The 22,522-nt window shown below is 34.8% G+C and overlaps 1 protein-coding gene across 2 annotated transcripts in view; it reads right to left on the bottom strand.

Moving 5' to 3' along the window:
- Nucleotides 1-895: 895 nt before the first annotated feature.
- SA1 (stromal antigen) overlaps nucleotides 896-22,522 on the bottom strand; it is a 70,185-nt gene continuing 48,558 nt past the window's right edge. The window contains exon 23 of one of the 2 annotated variants that reach the window (XM_071589618.1): nucleotides 896-2,521. In XM_071589618.1, the coding sequence (XP_071445719.1) occupies nucleotides 2,176-2,521 (346 nt within the window). In that variant the 3' untranslated portion in view covers nucleotides 896-2,175. Of the gene's footprint in view, nucleotides 2,522-3,952; nucleotides 6,268-22,522 lie in introns of those variants that run through there. The other variant, XM_071589620.1, reaches the window with a different exon arrangement.

Below are 22,522 nucleotides of genomic sequence, written 5' to 3'. Positions count from 1 at the left end.
CCTTATTGATAATTCAGAAAATCGTTCTTTCATGAATTTTGGTAAATTCATTTTCAAGCATTAAAAATTTATCCTTTAAACAAGATAAAAAATTACCAAAAATGAGAGGTTTAGAAATGAGCAAAAAGAGGCAGTTGTGAATGTGCAATGGAAAGACAAGAACCTAATTGAAGGGGAAAATAAAATCAGATAAATGATGAGAGTTGAGATCAATTATGGAGATTGTGATTTTTGAAAAGTTTTAAAACTTAGTGTTCAACTGCTTAATTTAAAAGATGAGGGCCGAATATTATGAAGCTGTTAATGTGGCCATGGAAATTCATAGTTGGCCACAGCCATTGAAGATTTTGACAATACTTTTACGACTTTGCAGAAATACATTTCGGTTAGTTTCTCTATCAACATTTTGAAATTTTGCAATAGGAAATCCACAATCTTTGCAAGTACAAGATTATAATTTACTGGAAAATGCCATGTTCAAAAGCCTAAAGATTGAAGTTCAATTCAACAGTAGCAGTTCTTAGGAGTCTACGCTCTTTGCTTAGTTTTGAAATGAATTGGGTAAATGAATCTGCAGTGACCAGTAGGCTCATTTTTTTCTTATAAAATGAAGTATTTTTCTAAAGTCAAGGTGACATGTACTTCAACAGTAAGTGTACATGCCAAATGTTTACTATAGAAAATTTACTTATGGATTGAAGATGGCCATCCATGGTATGTGGTGGCGAAAATAAAAATTTGCAAGGAAAAGTAAGTTACTCACTCTTGATTAGTCATTGTTTTATAATCCGATGACTTCCCACTCTTTGGTACCAAATATTGTAATGGAGAAATTAGGTAGGATATTTTTTGGATTGAGAAGAATTAAGATGGTAAAACACTTTGATTTCATCTTTATTATGAATATATATAATATGTATGTATATAAAGGAACTATAATTTTAAATATATTTTTCCTAGAATGAAAACTGGACTGCTGGCTTAGGCGCACATCTTTTACAAAATATAACATAGCATTTAAACATCACTGAACCTGTATGACATTTGTGTTTAAAAATATCAACTAAAGATATGACACCCACTAAATTATGCATAATAGTTTTCCTCTCTAAAATGCAAGCCAACACTTTCTTCTCTAATAGTGAGGAAAAAAAGAAGTTTTCTGAATCCAAACATAAAAATCATATATAATTCAGAGAGAACATATCTTAATTAAAATGACTGGTTAAATTTCTCCTACCCCACCTCAAATTCAGTAGCTACACACAAGTATTTGAGCACAGAAAATAATAAATCTCTTTTAGAAAGTATTAAACATATAAACTTTCCTGACTCCAAGGACATTAACACATCAATCACATACACAACAGATCTAATGCAACAAAACCTTCAGCAACTTTCCTTGGAATCAGTAGAACATCAACGACTAGGGGCTCACATAAACTTAGCCAGAAAAGAATATATCACAAAAACTATAACCATGTAGCTACCATTAACTCTTACTTTGTCAATATGACCCTATTGTTGACATAACTTGGATTCTCCAACTATCTTCTTCAAAGGGAATTATTTATCTATTGGAGCATTAATAAATTAATATTATCTGGATAAACTAAAAGGGCTCATATTGACCTTATGATTTTAAGTGGAAACTTTCACAAAATTAAGTAAGAGTTAATTAACAATGTCTACTGGCTAGAACTAGGCAGCATAGACAAGAGATCATGCTATCAGGTACAAACAGGTAAGAGAATTCAAGTTACAAGGAAGTGCAAAAGTCAAGAACAATATCACTGCTAACGACAGAGTAAACTTTAAAATTCAGAAAAAAATTTCAACAAAATCAATGGAAATGGTATCAAAAAACTATATGCTAATATTTCCCAACCATTGCTTGCTAATAAATATTGTTACTTGGCTACATCACAGAGCTTGTTTGAAATTTCACAATTGATGGTCAATCGGATGAAAGATGACCTTCCGCTCATAGAAAAAAAGGCTACATTTCCAACATTCACTTTCTTTGGATGACGATTTAATATCATTGATGATGATATCAATGGCGTGAGACTTTTGCACAATCCTATATAATTCTCAAACCCCTTACTAACAGTGTAATTATTTATAAAATAAAAAAAAAACTTTTTCTCCTTTAAGAGTGTTCTCTTTCACTCATTAGTAGGTGGGTCCTCCTTCACCCTCTTCCTCTGGCACACCTTGACTTGCTTCCTCCCAACCCTCCATCTCTTCTTCTCTGTAACTCGCTGGGTACAGTTTTGACCGCCTTGGTCGATCCAGACTCCACCGCGTCCTCTTCCATGGACGAGGACTACCAGTGACTCTATCTGGTGAGATTTCTGAAGGAGTAGCAGGAGGGAGGAAGCCACTCCCCTTTGATGGGGATGACTCACTGTTGACTCTGGTAGATGGCGAGGTGGAAGGTGGACGTGGTAATGGGACAATAGGTGCAGCAGCACGGCCCCGAGATTTGTTCCGCGATGTCTTGCGGGAAGTACTTGATCTTATTAAGGGATGGGATATAAAGGTTCATTTAATGACCAGCACAAATAATATAGGGTTTACTCTTCTATTATTTACAAATCAGTGATATCAAAAGGAACTACCTCTTTTCTGATAGAATTTAATGCCAGTAAATTTTGATTAAGGATATCTGAATCGACTCCTCTATATTAGAAAATTAATTAAGAATTTACTGTGAATAGCCCATGCTCAATCCTTTCCTTTCTGGCTTTCAAAATGTCTTCTATCAGCTATGAATTACATGTGAAAGATTATTGAGTCGTAGCATACACAGAAACTGGTGTCTAGACTGAAGATCACATAAAAAACTAATAGCCTATTCACCACCTTCAAATTCATTGTATACATGTAGCATGGAGAAATGGATATCTTTGGTGAATTTCCGAATAAAATAAAGCACGACTTATATTTCACCTAGACAAAACAATTTTTTCCTGATGAATCTCCTAATAATGAATTTGAAATTATTTTTTTCAAGATAATGTATTTTTTACTTGATAAGCACTTAAATCTTAAAATTAACTGTTTTACATATGTAATAACATCTACTTTTGTAAATGAATCATTCATTTAAGACAATCCAGTAATAGAATTGCCAAGGAATAAAATATTTATTTAAGAAATCAACATTTACTGTGAGGGATCCTGCTTGCATCATCCTATGTATTTTAGGATAATTAGTGAAAAGAGGAGGAAAAATGCAATAAACCCTGGTGTTGAAACTACAAACTCTTAATTAAAGCAGATCAAATAAAATGTTCCATCTGGCAGATTGAGTATGTAACAAATTAAATCAATTTATCAACTAAGAACAATAATTTAAAGTTTTCCTGTTTACTATCAACATTACAAAACGAGTTTATGAGTAAGGTTTCTACTAACTCATTTCTCCATCCTGTAATTACCAAATATTACATTTATATTGGTTTATAATTAATTTGCTTTATTGGTTAATATGCATTTCAATTTCAACATTTGAAAACAATTGACAAATTTATTATCTATTCAGTTGATCTACTACCATGAAAAATGTCAATTTACCTTCAACATAGTTGAAGTCATGAAATATAATTAAATACATTATCAAGCAAATTGATTTACCGCAATCATTGGCTTTTATTCTCTGTGCGTTTTTCATACTTATTATACGTATCACATATTACCGAAATTCTAAGATTATTCTTTTTGGCAAGCAAGTAACTATGGGAAAAGGCTCAGGGGAACTGAAAATGTACATGAAAATTCAGTGATTGTAAAGATTACAAAGAAATATGAAAACAGTTCTAGAGGTCACAGTCACAAATGGCAACTCAAACATTACTACAATTAAATACCCTTTCGAGAATGGGACAAAAGGTTTTAACTTTTCTCAAATAGTAAAGGTTTGTAAATGAAGACAAAAACACAAAAGTAAAAGCAATGCAATTTTATTTTAAAATAGTGTAGTCTGGACTGTATTTTACAATGAAGGTTTAACCCAAAAGCAATGCAATACATTTACTAATTATAAAATCACTGCATGTGGAAATTGTCCTATACATGAGGATCAAGTTTAATAATTTGTATATATTTATAAAACATCACACTGCTTAAAAATACTTTGGATTCAATTACTGCTAATAATTTTTCTCATGCTACATGAAAAATAATTTATCTGTACAAATTAATGCTAAGAAATATACACTCATTATGTTACTCCTTTTGCCAAGAAAATATATATACAAGCCACAAAAAGAAGTCTTGGCTAATCTTGTCACATGTCTCTTCCCTCATTAAGAATTATTGCAAATACATTGAAATTGTTTTTCTTTAGAGTCTGCCAGGATTTATGAGAACACTACATAATGGTAAATACACTAAAAAAGAATTTTAACCGAGTAACGTACTTTTAAGGCTGAGTAAGCCCTGAATACACTTTCAGTCCCAATGAAGGTTTTAATTACAGAAATAGCCATCAAATGGGTACATGCATTTATAAAATAAAAATATCATTTTAATTACTCAAACAGAATGATGAATACCAAACCAAGAAGTATGATATCACTATGAAACAAAATATTATTTTTATATTAATATTAATAGAATAGCTATATAGGCATTTTCGCCTCCCTTTAACTCATAATTTAAGAACTAAGTAAGTGTTTGGATGAGTGACTAAGTCTAAGAGCAAGATATGCTTCACAACTGAGTACTCAACCATCAGTCAGCAGGCTGATTTTTCACAAATTTATTTTGTGTGGGCTAATATGACAATAACATCAGTCAAAACATCCCTCTCTTCAGATAGTCCTAAGGGACAGAAAAAAATATTACCAAGCTACCCTACTCAAACACCAATTCCTTTGAAATCATGCTGGCAGTTGGTTTAAGAAGGCACAAGAACCACTCTATGTGCAAACATAAAACGCACATAAATGCCCTTCACCATACCAATTTCTGATGATGATAGATAGATGTAAACAACAATCAAAGGAGAAAAGGTAAAACCACTGAATATTTGATTCTAAATTATTTCAAAATTATTTAACTGAAATTATTAAATTTGTTCATAATGATACATGTTTGACCACCGCTTGATTTACATACATATTTTTTTTAAAAAGCATTACTGGATTAAGCTTGAAAAATAAATGCAACAGCTATGAAGAATACCAATCCCAACTCAACATACTAAGCCTAAAATATTCTCTTAGAGAATTATTTCTTTTGTATACAATTGATTCAGGCCCCAATTTATGGAAGTTCCATGTTGGAATAAATTACTTTAATCCTCTTCCACTATTTCATTCATCCCACTCACTTGTGCTCAACAACACACAAATCAAGCCTGACAAATAATGCTGAATTTATTGTATTGTAAATTAAATAATACAAAATTTTTCTGTGAAAATAACAGGTGTCCCAGATTGCCAAATGATAAAATTTACCGTGACCCATTTTTGTTGGTTTCAGTCAAAACAAAATGCCTATGATAATTTTTTTTCTGGTAACATCCAGGTCTAGAATGATACTGTCTTTTCACAACAGGAAAATCAACCAGAATTAGTGTGTTGATATTTATCTTCAGAAACTGCCCAACAACAGGTGAAGTTTATAAATTAAATACATAATCAAATACCTATGATACAAAATATCATGTATGATTCTTGATATTGGAAATAAGCAATTGCCATCTTCAAGTTCATATGTTTAACAATTGAATTATAAATATTTTCAATGAACATCTTGTACTACAAAAATTGAGGTAGAGGATATAGAATGATTCACCCCTCAATAACACACACAGAAAAATGCTCCATAAAAACATTACAATGGAATTGAAAAAAGAACCTCCACCATCATAGCTAATGCTCTGACTAAGCCATTTCTTAAAGTTTGCTTCTTTTTGTATGTTGTTGAACAGGTCCCTCAAGTAAAAGGAAATTGTTTTCCAATATTTCAAGAGCCACATTTTGACTATAACATTATTATTCAGTAAATAAAAACACCCAATTAATAAAAAAACACTATAAGAAAACAGTATGAACAATTTGACATAAATAAGGACATATATGTGGTTAAGAAGGGTAAATACAGGATGAGGAATGATTGCATTTGGTTTTGTTACTGTAACTATCATCATCACCACTCCAGGCCAGGATCCTTTTGAAGATTCCCAGATGATGTGATATAAAACACCCTAATAACAACATAGTTCCCTGACTTTCATGAGACAGGGGTTAGTAACTGGAAAACAAAACAAAAAAGAGTATAACTACACATGTCAACTAAGAACACAAAAGTTAATTTTATATATTCGTTTCATGAATGGGAAGAACTGATTGTAAGCCCTTTTAAATGGCAATACCATCAATGACGGGGCAACTAGATTATTTCATATTGCAGGTACATTTACTCAAATTGAAACCATTATATTAAATATTTATATGCAAAAATTAAATATGCTATCATTAATTTAAAAGAATCCATAATAGTTATGAACTACTGTGTTGTCAGTGAAAGCAAGAAATCTATTATATACCTATTAATTAATGAAAAATGATGAAAATACATAACACATCTAAGATCAAGGCTTCATACAGATAAAAAGATATTTTGTTATATAATATTTCATGTGTGCAAATTAACTGATAAGAGGCAGAAATAGTAAATAAAATTTCATTTTTACTTGAAGAATGTATTACATTTTACTGTGTTTATTTTGAATATTTATGAATAAGTCCTTCTAGCAGAATTTGAGCACATCTTGAAAACACAATAACATGAGATTTCCAAAATTATCCTAACCACTAAAGAGCTCACCCTTGCAAGCATATAATTTATGATCAAAAGGCACAAACATCAAAAAATGTAGTTCATACTCCACTGAAATACCTATTTTATATTAAATGACTTATATTAATAACTATCACCTTCAAGAACAACTAATGACCAATTTCAATGAAACAATATACACATCTAGAAAACTTTCATGCACCAAGATAACACAATGAATAATCACTTTGAAATACTAAAGTACTATTTTGAAACTAACACTGAAGTGAATACCCTAGGGAATATATATTATATATATAATACTTATTAAAAAATACTGTATTCCAGATTATTGTCTCATGAACATTTTAAGTTATTCAAAATACATCAGTATAGATGTGGCTCACTGCATTACATACGTTAAAGTGCCTCTATTTCCTCAAAGTAACTCTTTAGCTATTTAAATATCCCTTTCATTTCTATTATAATTAGTTTTTATTCAAATACCATTGGGTAAAGCACTTTCTGAGGTTAACAAAATGAAGTTAAAACTTACCTCTCAGGTCAATTGTACACTCTTGCTTCCATTTATAAATTAAAATGGATATTTTGTGTAATCATCAGTCTAACTTGGGGACCAATAGCTCAATACACATTACCATGCTCATAAATTCAGAATTTCTCTTTGAAATTCTATTCATCCACCTTTACCCCTATTTCTCCACATATTTTACCTTGATAAACTTCTAAAATGCCATTTAAGGGTCAGCTCTTTGCATCTCCCATTTAATTTTATGCGAGCCCAATAAAGATCGCAGAGTTACATAATTTGGCCTATCTTTTATCTAAAGAAATACAAATTCCTTTATGACATCGTTTTTTAGTCTTCTAAAGCAAAGTTAGATGGAAACTAAATAAAATCAAGATCGTAATCAGTCTATATTTTCCATATAATTAGTGGACAAATTAAGAAAGATGACATAATCTACCAGCCTGTTTGCTTGAAATCTGCACCATTTAATGATAATGAAAAAATTATTTCTCTGCATAATGTCAACAGGCTTCCTATGAGAATATTAATGAATATTGTGTAACTGACTTTTCTATTTAAATTTATAAATTGAAGCCTTTAAAAAATTGAAGAGAAACATCTTTTTTACGCATAAATATGTGATCTGTCTTCCTTTCCTGTACATACATGATAACATCCTTAATTCTAAATCCAAAGTGTGATAAACTTGTCATGGTTAATCAAAAATATAATAGAAGCACGTTATGCTTACTATTTATCTTATTGATATTATAAAAACAAATCTTTCACAAACTTAATAATGTAGTACATTGAAATAGTCCATGTATATATATATATATATACATGTATATATATATATACATGTATATATATATATAAATGTATATATATATATATATACATGTATATATATATACATGTATATATATATATATATATATATATATATATATATATATATATATATATATATACTACCTTGATCAAAAAGTTCCCGGAATAACCACCGTGTGGCGCTCCCATCGTTCCGATTTGAGTTCTGTTTTTTTTGTTAAATTGGTACATCTGTTGTTGATATTCCCTTTAAATCTTAGTGTCATAACTTGACATTTGCAAAAGTTACGTAGCCAAGAGTACATCTATCTCTGTGTGTGTTGGCGATTTTTTACAATTGCAGAAATGGATTTAAACTTGCAACAACGAACTTGTATTAAATTTTGCGTAAAAAACGGATTTAGTGGCGCACGGACGTTGGAAATGTTGGAAAAGTGTTTCGGCAACGATTCTCTAAAAAAAACGGTCGTTTACCAGTGGCACGAGCGGTTCAGAAGTGGTCGTGAGTCAATCGAAGATGATGAACGCAGTGGCAGACCATCGACATCGAAAGTTGGTGAAAAAATTGATAAAGTAAAAGAAATGTTGGTCAATAACCGCAAATTAACCATCAGAGAAATAGCGAAGGACTTGAACATTGCCTATGGATCCGCCCAAGACATTGTGGTTAATGATTTGGGTTTCCGTCGTGTAGCAGCAAAGTTGGTGCCAAAAGACCTCAATTTCATGCAAAAAAGAGACCGTGTTGACGTCGCAAAAGACATGATTTGCGAGGCTGAATCCGATCCCACATTCATCAAAAGGATCATTACTGGAGACGAGACGTGGGTTTATGAGTACGACACGCAATCCAGACATCAGGCAAGTGAATGGCGTTCACCGAATGAGCCGAGACCAAAAAAAACCACGTCGTTTTCAGTCAAAAAAGAAGGCAATGCTGACGGTTTTCATGGATTACAACGGTGTAGTGCATCATGAATTTTTGCCAGAAGGCCAGACAGTAAACAAAGAGTATTATTTGGGCGTTATGAGACGTTTGCGTGAAGCAATTCGCCGAAAGAGACCAGAAATGTGGGCAGAAAACTCGTGGATTTTGCACCATGATAACGCACCGTCGCACAGTGCTATCATTATTCGTAATTTTTTGACGAAAAATGCAACAAATACCATCCAACAGCCACCGAATTCACCTGATTTGGCTCCCTGTGACTTCTTTCTGTTCAATCGAGTTAAAAAAACCATTACAGGGAACGCGTTTTAGCAGCCGAGAGGAAGTAATGGAAAAATCGCAGGAAGCACTGATGGACATACCGAAAACCGAATATAAAAAATGTTTCGAGGATTGGATCAAGCGCTGGCATAAGTGTGTTGCAGTCGATGGGGATTACTTTGAAGGGGACAATATAGATTTAGATGAATAAACTTGTATTTTTAATTTTCTGAATAAATTCCGGGAAATTTTTGATCAAGGTAGTATATATATATATATACATTTTTTTTTTTAAGGTAATCTACCGGTTAAGGTAGGTTTTTTTGGATGGACACAACTACCAAACAAGCATTTTATTATTCCTAACAAAACAAAAAAAAATCATCATCCTACTCTATATCAGGTCCCTCTTCATCTCTGAGTACTTTCTTCCTCCCTTCATCCCGTCCAACATCCCTATCCTGTTCCTTCCCTTTCCTCTTTTGCCCAACATTCTACCCTCTATCACCGTCTTCAACATCCCACTGCCGGTCAACAACCCCTTCATCCACTTTTCCTGCTTCCATAGGATTGCTCCCAACAAACCCCTCTCTTCACCCACCATACCAAGTACTTCCTCATTTGTTTTCTTCTCTGTCCATTTCACCTTCTCCAATCTTCTCCACACCCACATTTCAGAAGCCTCCAATCTACGTCTATCCTCCTGTTTCAATGACCATGTTTCCGCGCCGTACATAACTACGCTCCATATCAAAGTTTTTATGAGTCTTTTCTTAACATCCTTACTCAACGTCCCTGTCATCAACTCCCTCCTCCTTGTGAAAGCCTCTTTGCCTAGCGCAATTCTTCTCCTTACGTCCCTACTACTTTGACCAGGTTGGTCCAAAACACTACCGAGATACGTAAACTGTTCTACCTGCTCTAGTTTTTGCCCTCCTATTTTAATGTTAAGCTTGGCCTTTTTCTTTCTAGAAAATCGCATAACCTTTGTTTTACTAATGTTGATTCTCATCCCATACCTGTCGCACTGAATTTCCAATTCACTCAGCAATGCTTGCAGCCCCTTGGCTGACTGACAAACTAAAGCTTGGTCATCAGCAAACCTAACTGATTTTACGAATTCCCCGCCCACTTTCATTCCTACCTCGAGTCCTTCCCATGCCTCTTTGATCATTTCCTCTGCATACAGGTTGAACAGCAATGGTGATAATGGGCAACCCTGCCTTACACCCCTTCCTAACACTGCCCATTCTGACTCCCCGTTTCCCACCCGCACCTGAGCAGTCTGAGACATGTACAGGTTGCGGATTAGCCTCCTTTCCCCCCAGTCTATTCCTATTTTCTGCAATATACTCATTAGTTTTTCCCAATTCACCCTATCAAACGCTTTTTCGAAATCTACGAAACAGGCAAATACCTCCTGGTTGTGTTCTATATTCCTCTCGATTAATAATCTCATTACTGCAATGGCATCACGCGTCCCTCTCCCCTTCCTAAACCCAAACTGATCATCCCCTAAGTAATCATTTGCCCTACTCTCTATCCTTTTGTTTATGATCCTGAGAACAACTTTAGCTGCGTGGGATATCAAACTAATTGTCCTGTAGTCCTCACATGACGTGGCCTTTACCTTTTTTGGAATAGGAACTAAAACTGATCTCACAAAGTCTTCCGGCCAGATTCCCTCCTCATAAATACTACGGATCAGCCCATATAGCCTCTTCCTCCCACATTTTCCTAAGCATTTTAAAAGTTCCACGGGAATGCTCTCTACCCCCACGGCCTTATTTAGTCTCATATCCCTTAATGCCCTTTCTATCTCATTGTCTAGTATGCCTGGACCTAAGCTGTCATCCTCTACGTCATTTTCTTTTTCAATGTCTAAATTTGTTGGTCTGAGTTCCTTACCATACAGTTCTTCTATATACTCCTTCCATCTCTCTTGGATCTTTCCTGCGTCAACTATTACCTTACCCACCCTATCTCTAACTGTTAGCATAGCTCTTCCTTTCTTACTTCCCGATAACGATTTAACTTTGCTGTACAGCGCACCGATTTCACCCTTCCTCTGGAGACTCTCCATATCCTCGCACTGCGTCTTCCACCAGGCTTCTTTTGCTTTATTTGTTGCCCGCCTCAATTTATTGTTTAATTCTTTGTACTTCATTTTGCCTAACTCTGTATTTACATTCTTCCATTTTCGCCGCTCATCCATCTTTGTAATCATCTCAGCCGTGATCCATGGTTTCCTAGTCCTTTTAGCATTAACGGTTCCAATAGTGTCTTTTGCGGCTTTAGACAACCCTTTCTTGATCATTTCCCATTTTTCTTCGATAGTACTTAGCTCTTTACCATCCTCCATGATTTTCTCTACCGCCTGTTTGTATTCCTTCCTTTTCAACCCATTTAATGCTTCTACATTCCATTTTCTAACTCGCCGCCCCTGCCTTATCTTTTTGAAACGTACGCTACATTTCATAACAACTAAATTGTGGTCTGAGTCCGCATCCGCTCCCGGGAAGCTGTGGGAATTTATCACACTGTTCCTAAACCTGTGTCTAACCAGGATATAATCTAGCTGATATCTTCCTGAGTCACCTGGCATTTTCCATGTATACCTGCGTCTTTTGTGGTGTCTAAACCAAGTGTTGGTGAAGACTAACCCCTGTCTTCTGCAGAACTCAACTGCTTTCTCCCCGCGGTCATTCCTCGTGCCTAAACCGTAGTCCCCCACCTCATCACCATCTCTTCCTTCACCTACCGTCGCATTCCAATCCCCCATCACTATCAAATGTTTCCCTGCAGGAACACACGCAATCATGTCCTCTAACTGATCGTATATCCTATCGACCTCTTCTTCCTTATGGTTGCTCGGTGGCATGTATACCTGAATAATAACTAAGTTCATCGGTTCTGCTTTTATCTCCACTAGTAGTATTCTATCCGTTACCTGCTCTATGTTGACTACGCTTCTTCCTACCTCTTCATTTAATACTATGGCAACCCCTCGTTGGCTCTCGTCCCCACCGCTGTATATTATTCTATACTTATCACTCCAGTAATCCCCGCTATCTTTCTATCTCACCTCGCATAGACCTAAAATATCTATATTTCCCCTTCCCATCTCTCGCTTAACATTCTTCAATTTCCCTGTCCTCAACATTTTCCTAACATTCCACGTTTCTATTCTAACTAATTTTGTCTTCTCCTGCGTCTTCTGTCCTGCTGCTGCTGGTTTTCCCTTGCAAGGGTTTCGTGGGATGACGACCGCGGAAGCCTTGCCTCCCCCGCTGCCGGGCACGACACACGGCCGATTGGGCCGAGCCCCGTGGTTGCCAGGACTCAAAATATCTCTATTGTCCATCATATTTTTCTAGGGAATGATAATTGAGGTGGTTTCCCGTTGCCTTCTTCAATAGTGTTTTTAACGTGACACCATCACTTACTGGCCGCCCCACTGGGGTCAGACGCCATTGCAGCCGCCTCACTGAGGAACAGACGCTGCGTGGACTACCTTTCGTCTGGCTCCTAACCTTCGACCTATCTGGCATGGGTGACCCTACCAGGAGCAATTTTTATTACTCCCGCCAGCACAGCTCTAGGGGTCATCAGAACGCACAAGCCCTTCCACCAAGTCAAGGTTGTAGTCCGGGGAGGGATATACATATATATATATATATATATATATATATATATATATATATATATATATATACACATATATATACATATACATACATATACATATATATATATACAAATATATATATACATACATATACATATATATATATACAAATATATATATACATACATATACATATATATATATATATATATATACACATATATTTGTGTGTCGCCGAAGAGCGTTCCATTTCGAAGATATTTTATATATATATATATATATATATATATATATATATATATATATATATATATATATACATACATATACATACATATATATATATATATATATATATATATATATACATACATATATACATATACATATATATATATATATATATAAAGATTGTACGGAAAAACTCACACGAGCGGCACAATAATGGGCTGACACAATATAACACAAATATAAAAGAATAGACACCTCTGAGAGGGCCGAAAGCTCGAACAATTTACCGTGTGAGTGTTCTTTTAAATGTGTCTATTCTTTTATATTTGTGTTATATTGTGTCAGCCCATTATTATATATATATACTACCTTGATCAAAAATTTCCCGGAATTTATTCAGAAAATTAAAAATACAAGTTTATTCATCTAAATCTATATTGTCCCCTTCAAAGTAATCCCCATCGACTGCAACACACTTATGCCAGCGCTTGATCCAATCCTCGAAACATTTTTTATATTCGGTTTTCGGTATGTCCATCAGTGCTTCCTGCGATTTTTCCATTACTTCCTCTCGGCTGCTAAAACGCGTTCCCCGTAATGGTTTTTTAACTCGATTGAACAGAAAGAAGTCACAGGGAGCCAAATCAGGTGAATTCGGTGGCTGTTGGATGGTATTTGTTGCATTTTTCGTCAAAAAATTACGAATAATGATAGCACTGTGCGACGGTGCGTTATCATTGGTGCAAAATCCACGAGTTTTCTGCCCACATTTCTGGTCTCTTTCGGCGAATTGCTTCACGCAAACGTCTCATAACGCCCAAATAATACTCTTTGTTTACTGTCTGGCCTTCTGGCAAAAATTCATGATGCACTACACCGTTGTAATCCATGAAAACCGTCAGCATTGCCTTCTTTTTTGACTGAAAACGACGTGGTTTTTTTGGTCTCGGCTCATTTGGTGAACGCCATTCACTTGCCTGATGTCTGGATTGCGTGTCGTACTCATAAACCCACGTCTCGTCTCCAGTAATGATCCTTTTGATGAATGTGGGATCGGATTCAGCCTCGCAAATCATGTCTTTTGCGACGTCAACACGGTCTCTTTTTTGCATGAAATTGAGGTCTTTTGGCATGCTACACGACGGAAACCCAAATCATTAACCACAATGTCTTGGGCGGATCCATAGGCAATGTTCAAGTCCTCCGCTATTTCTCTGATGGTTAATTTGCGGTTATTGACCAACATTTCTTTTACTTTATCAATTTTTTCACCGACTTTCGATGTCGATGGTCTGCCACTGCGTTCATCATCTTCGATTGACTCACGACCACTTCTGAACCGCTCGTGCCACTGGTAAACGACCGTTTTTTTTAGAGAATCGTTGCCGAAACACTTGTCCAACATTTCCAACGTCCGTGCGCCACTAAATCCGTTTTTTACGCAAAATTTAATACAAGTTCGTTGTTGCAAATTTAAATCCATTTCTGAAATTGTAAAAAATCGCCAACACACACAGAGATAGATGTACTCTTGGCTACGTAACTTTTGCAAATGTCAAGTTATGACACTAAGATTTAAAGGGAATATCAACAACAGATGTACCAATTTAACAAAAAAAACAGAACTCAAATCGGAACGATGGGAGCGCCACACGGTGGTTATTCCGGGAACTTTTTGATCAAGATAGTATATATATATATATATATATATATATATATATATATATATATATATATATATATATATACATACATATATATACATATATATATACACATATACATATATATACATATATATACATATTTAAAAATATATATATATATATATATATATATATATATACACATACATATACACACCCACACACATACGAAAATATTTCATGAACATGAGCCAGAAAAATAAAATACACCATATCATCCATAACTCTGAGTATTTCTCCATAATAAGGCCAAAGAAGAGAACTTTGTATTCCATCATAGATTTTTATTTACAGCACAATATATTTCCACTGTATGCAATGAGTTTATCAATGAATCAAATTTACTTTCATGCACAGATATGCTGTCATTGCCAGATCTTAATCCAATTTACAACATTTATGTATTTTCTAAACAAATAAGGATTATGGCTTCTCAAACTGCACTTATTTTTCAATGACGCACATAAAGAATCAGCTATGACATTTATTAAAGGTATGTATTTTAATTAAATGATCATGCCTCCACAAAATTCTGGGTAGTTCTGGTTGGGCTAACATCAACTGCCTGTCCTGAAAATCATTTAATGCCTCACAATCATTGCACTAGCTCTTTCATGCTGTCTTCCATAATTTGCTACCTAACCACAGGATAATGCATGTGTAAGATAAAGATCAGCTTAACAACTAGATCTATGGTAAAGTAAAGTTTCAAGATTTTGACAAACCAATGCTTCTACATCAATGTTCAAGCATGAATGCTCTCTCATGGTCACAGATGAAAGGATACATGACAATAACTCAACCTCAGCCTTCTTAAGTGATTCTTGGAACTTAATTAACTGTTAATATAATATTGTAGAATGTTACTACGGTCATGAAATAAAACATGGTATAAATTCCCTAGTCCATGAAGATGAATATCTAACACATTCTATTATGAAAACTGATGTGAGCAATCCAATGCAATTTTTTCACCTGATCTTCCGATTTGATCGTAACATTGTGAACGGATTTCAAAGAATATTGGTGGACAAAAGACAGTCCCTTTTTCACTAGTTAAGAAGTGTATGCTAAGAGTTATTACTCTGATAACAAATTGAGTATTAAATTACAGATGAAACAATTCTTTTTCAATCCAAACTAAAATGTTTTAGTTAAATGTATTTACAACCAATTTTATGCATAGTATGGTGAGGTAATTACGTTAGATCATAGATACCAAATAGGGGACATCCCATTCCTAACAATAATAAAATGTTTGTCAGCAGGCAGGATTACTTCATTTGTAGCATTTCGTTAACATCGGCCAATTTAAAACAGCTAAAATAACTCGTTGAAGATAGGCATAAATATCTAATTGACAGTATATAACATAATTCCCAACAATTATGACAAAAGAAAGTCAAGACCTATTCCTAATTCAACTGCATTAATCAATACTAAAAAGTATACTTACTACAATGGGTAAGAAAGAGAGAAATGCATTAATCAATTAACCCATAGGTATGATAGTTTTTTGCATTAAAATTTATAGAAATGTGAATGAGGCGAATGAAATGGGATGATGCACATAGTATACCACAAGAATAACTCACATGACTTAATATGACCGAATTTTGATAACAGAAATTTAATAACAGCTCAAGGAAAGAATTAATAAATTTTCTGTTTCTATTAAAAAGAGTACATTATTACTATTAATTGTAATTTGTCATCAGCATATCATCATACATTCATTCAATGTATTGTACCTAATTAAGTAGGTATTTTGATGGTGCCTATCACCTATCATTTTCCATGCACTACGAGAACCTCCACTTATTTATCCCACACTCCTCCCACTACAAGTCCTCTACAATAATGCCCAAATACTTCAACTGCTCTTGTTCATTTCCTTCTTCTTTAACATATAACCAAGCTTATCTACTTCTTAAGAATCTTATTACTTTGTTTTCTTGTAGACATTCCTCATCTCAAACCTCTTGTACTGTTTCTGTAGAGCACTCAATAGTACTGCAACCTCTTGTCAGTATAACTACGACTGCTTGAACATCTCCAAACCTGAATTAATCATCTCACCTTCTGTCTTTATTCTCAGCTCATGCCCCTTCCCGTGCCACCCTTAACATATCCTAGGCATAAATGTAGAAATGTAATTGTGATAATTATCAACCCTGTCTCACACTCCTGTTTCTCACTAGCTATCCCATTTCTCACCTGTGCAGTTTGATTATGTATGTTTAAAATAGATTGCTTATCCTCCCAGTGTACCCCTTAAGAATATGAATGGCAAGGGTAATTTTATACTGTTGATCATTATATTTACAGAATTTCTAAATACTTACTTACTACATCTTAATTTACGCCAATTTGAACTTTACCCTAAAATTAGGTTTAATTTTACCAGTGGTTTTCAATGCATTCACTCTAAACTTGTCACACTTCAAATAATATTAATGGAAGGTAACTTTAGACAAAATCTAGGGAGTGTAATGCAATGTGGTTTAATGCCTGGTAAGGGATGTACGGCAAAAACATTAACTCTTCGGCAAGTACAAGGAAAATACATGGAGGCGCAAAAAATTTAATTGTGCATTTGTCATTTTCTAGGAGGCATATCATTGAGTAAATAAATGAAAGTTGTGAATGATTTTGAAAAAAATATGGAGTTAATGAACAATTATTGGATACTATAAAATTGATGTGGGTCAATTGAGAGTGTAAGAGTGAAACAAGGATCTACAAGGTCTCTAGGGGTAGGTGAAACTTTAGTTATTACCTATTTTGAAGCAAAATGCGTCAAAATTATAATGAACCATGAATTGAATCATCTGCAAATGATTCGCTAGCTGAGAAGACTCCATAACTGGTTGCCAAATTGCATACTTTCTTAAATACCAAATATCATTAGTGATTGTTAGTTTGCATACAATATAAAGCACAGAAGAAAGGTTCAAGGCATTTCCCAAAAGGCACACACAAAATTAATAGCTGGCCGGTTAGTGAGAAAAACATTTAACTATATATATTTTGTAGAAGTAGCCTATGGCTATATGCTGCTTATAACAATTGAAGCAAGATGAGTTTGTCAAACATGTAATCTCAGCTAATTACTTAGGAGATATACAGATAGAAGTCACACTGCATGTATGCTTGCGAAAACCGTACATGTAAAATGTTATTGATAGCCAGTTTCATGACTTTCCACTGGTTTTCTATGGCCTATTATTATTATTATTTATTGACCACTATGAAGTAGAAATCTTATATTTATAAATTAAGAATTGGACTAAAATTAAACATCCTAAATGGATGGATGGAGAGTAACACTCGGCAATATCTGTGGGGTGTAACATGGTTTTATGTATTATCTGTTTGCACACCTGTAAGTACAAGTTAAATGTACGGTAAATCACATTTATCGGTGTATCACACTTAATCCAAGACCTTAATTAAAACTTTGGAAATACATACTCGACTATCTAGAATGAAAGGGAAATAATTATCCCGAATAATGAAAATCCCAGGGGAAATTCTCCACAAATGAAAAATGCAGGATTTACATAGGTATCCCTCCTCCTGTAGAATGTAATTTTTTAAATTAGAGTTAACACTAAGCCCTAACCACCAGCACAATTCAGATGTTATCCACCATGCACATATTCTAACCCAAAAACTTTCCACGGTATAAACATTGTTTAGCACACATTGATTTTGTAAATATTATGAAAAATCCAACAACTCCATTGGCCTCCACAGTTAAAAACTGATTTGATGATGCATCCTCAGCAAACGGGGATTATTGACTTTTAGCTGAGGAATTTCTGATCTACCAAACTAGTTCTTGATTCCAATTTAGTGTGCATGTAAGATAACATTTGCACCTACTCCTAAGTAAGACTGTCCTTGCCATATCTATTTTCTGCAGCTGCCATCTCTAATTCCAAATTATTTAGATGTATCTCTGAGATGTTTTAAGGCATGAAGAATGTCAAGTATGATATGTTTCTTTATCACACAGGGTAAAGAGAACTAGTGAATATGATCAGCTTTTGGGCTATATTTTTCAGCAATAGTCTTCCAGGCTTCAAATTACTTATGTTCAGTATATGAAATATTTTTATTGGTGAAGCACAAGCAATAAACCATTTATATGTATCTTCATCACCTTGATCAGGTTGAAGAAACTATTAAATTATTGGTTTTTGAGGATTGTTTCCCATGGCAGAGTTGTCTGATCCAAAATTATTGCATTGTTTTGTATGAAAATGTTTTTTGGATGTCAATCCCAGTTAAGAAAAAGTTTCAGTCTACATAGATTTTCACTGCAACAGAAAACACTATAACTTAAGTGATGGGTAAAACCTTTTCAACACATCAGCAACACATTCCAGTTTTCCTGTTTGAACATATTGTTAGGCATCAGTACCATGTCATCACATCTTATGACGTAAAGAAATGCTATTGTGTACAAGCTGTTAGGCTAATTTTAATTGATGAACATTTAACATCTATAATGTCATGCAACTCCATAATTTTTAAACTATTCCTCTAAATTCAAACATGGAATTTAATGAACTTTATCATCTGTAAAGTATATTAATTTCAGTTCATTGTCAGTAGGAAGTAAGAGAAACTGAAGCAAAGGGTTCCTTTCCAAAAAATGTTTATGAAAACAATTTTTGAAGTATCTAAAAAGTATTAGAAGCCACTTTTCCTCCACAATTTCATGATAGTTATCATGCAGTGCATGTGTTTCTATGAATTTTGAATTTTTGAATTTTCTATGAACTGCACAGTATAACAGCAAAAAAGGTGATAAATGCAATGCCAGCCCCAGTAGTGACTGGGTAATGTCCTTGCCTGCCAACTTAAAGAGGTTGTGGGGGTTTCATTCTCGCCTAGGTGGACTTTCCTTCATTTAGGGATTGGCTGTGCGTAATTGTCTTCAATGTAATGGCTAAGGGTTAGGTGCATGAAGGGACTGTGATAACTAAACTGTTTTAACTGCTCTAGTTTTCACCCTCCTATTTTAATTTTACCCTCGTCCTTTCTCTTTCTGGAAAATCTCATCACTTTGGTTTTATAATACTTCTATTACAGATTACTATAATATAACGTCATGCATTAAATTAGTTCTTTTGAATAATACAGCGCGTTGTAAACGAGCATGTAATGGTTAAGATGTTAGAATTATGATATGCTGACAGTTTAGTACTAGGATGCGTACATTTATTATTTTATAAAAACTTATTTAATTGAAATTCAATTCGGCAATTTGTATGCCAACCTCTAACGTTTTTAGCAAAACTTTTTCTTTCATAATAATTTCCTAATGGTTTCCCTTCCAGCGAGAATGATCAAATTAACTCACTAGCAATTTATAATGTCAAGCAATCACATCCAAAAGAGATGCATGCTCTACATAAAAATATGCATGATAAACCGATACAGCTTAAAAGAAAAAGTTGGATTTGATTGTCGCAATATACCCTTTGTATTAACCATTGAAGTACAATAAAATGGAACTTTGTTGAACTAAAAGCATTTATGAATTATTACATTCTGATATCAATTGGATTACTGAGCACTACTGGATGGTGACATTAGTATATTCCCATAAAAATAATTTGAATCGGTAGTCAATATGTAACAAAACATTTCAGTTTCCCTGTTTAACAAAATTCTAAACAAAGCAAAACTTGCATCAAGCTTAAAGCAGGTGATAATTTCATCGCAGAGTGAGACAGATCAACTTTGCTAACCAATGTTAGGTAGATTGCACTGCTTATTGGCTACAATTCCCTATATGGCATCCAAGAGTAGCGACATTACCAATACAAAGCATCTAAGAATACTGTATGTAGGGCCCACTATGCTACATACTACCTTGATCAAAAAGTTCCCGGAATAACCACCGTGTAGCGCTCCCATCGTTCCGATTTGAGTTCTGTTTTTTTTGTTAAATTGGTACATCTGTTGTTGATATTCCCTTTAAATCTTAGTGTCATAACTTGACATTTGCAAAAGTTACGGTCGGTTTTCGGTATGTCCATCAGTGCTTCCTGCGATTTTTCCATTACTTCCTCTCGGCTGCTAAAACGCGTTCCCCGTAATGGTTTTTTAACTCGATTGAACAGAAAGAAGTCACAGGGAGCCAAATCAGGTGAATTCGGTGGCTGTTGGATGGTATTTGTTGCATTTTTCGTCAAAAAATTACGAATAATGATAGCACTGTGCGACGGTGCGTTATCATTGGTGCAAAATCCACGAGTTTTCTGCCCACATTTCTGGTCTCTTTCGGCGAATTGCTTCACGCAAACGTCTCATAACGCCCAAATAATACTCTTTGTTTACTGTCTGGCCTTCTGGCAAAAATTCATGATGCACTACACCGTTGTAATCCATGAAAACCGTCAGCATTGCCTTCTTTTTTGACTGAAAACGACGTGGTTTTTTTGGTCTCGGCTCATTTGGTGAACGCCATTCACTTGCCTGATGTCTGGATTGCGTGTCGTACTCATAAACCCACGTCTCGTCTCCAGTAATGATCCTTTTGATGAATGTGGGATCGGATTCAGCCTCGCAAATCATGTCTTTTGCGACGTCAACACTGTCTCTTTTTTGCATGAAATTGAGGTCTTTTGGCACTTGACAACTTTGCTGCTACACGACGGAAACCCAAATCATTAACCACAATGTCTTGGGCGGATCCATAGGCAATGTTCAAGTCCTCCGCTATTTCTCTGATGGTTAATTTGCGGTTATTGACCAACATTTCTTTTACTTTATCAATTTTTTCACCGACTTTCGATGTCGATGGTCTGCCACTGCGTTCATCATCTTCGATTGACTCACGACCACTTCTGAACCGCTCGTGCCACTGGTAAACGACCGTTTTTTTTAGAGAATCGTTGCCGAAACACTTTTCCAACATTTCCAACGTCCGTGCGCCACTAAATCCGTTTTTTACGCAAAATTTAATACAAGTTCGTTGTTGCAAATTTAAATCCATTTCTGAAATTGTAAAAAATCGCCAACACACACAGAGATAGATGTACTCTTGGCTACGTAACTTTTGCAAATGTCAAGTTATGACACTAAGATTTAAAGGGAATATCAACAACAGATGTACCAATTTAACAAAAAAAAACAGAACCCAAATCGGAACGATGGGAGCGCCACACGGTGGTTATTCCGGGAACTTTTTGATCAAGGTAGTATGCCAATTGATGACTGAGTATGGATTGCTGCTTAGGAGCAGATCTGGGGGTTGACTTTCAGATAGACCAGAATACAGGTCTTTCTCTCAATCCTCTGATTGAAAAAGCATTCCATTCATTCCAGGCTTACAAATGCAAATCATTGAATTTTGGATGCAAATCAGAAAAAGTGTGGGTAGCAGCGGGTTCACCAGGACATGTGAACCTTCACTAAACCAGGAAGAGCAGAGTGCTACTTATTGTAACCTTAAGAGGCATATGCATTTCTTTGTACCAAGGTTCTTCTTCTGTTCTCCCATAACTCTTTCTCCTACTCCTTAAAATGGCACATTATTTTTAATTTTCCAAAAAGGAATCACACAC

Source organism: Hetaerina americana, unplaced genomic scaffold (genome assembly GCF_022747635.1).
Source record: "Hetaerina americana unplaced genomic scaffold, ioHetAmer1.1.p SCAF_4, whole genome shotgun sequence".
NCBI classification, from domain to species: Eukaryota; Metazoa; Arthropoda; class Insecta; order Odonata; family Calopterygidae; genus Hetaerina; species Hetaerina americana.
Note: the sequence above shows the minus strand (reverse complement) of the source record. Positions and strands in the feature narration are given on the sequence as shown.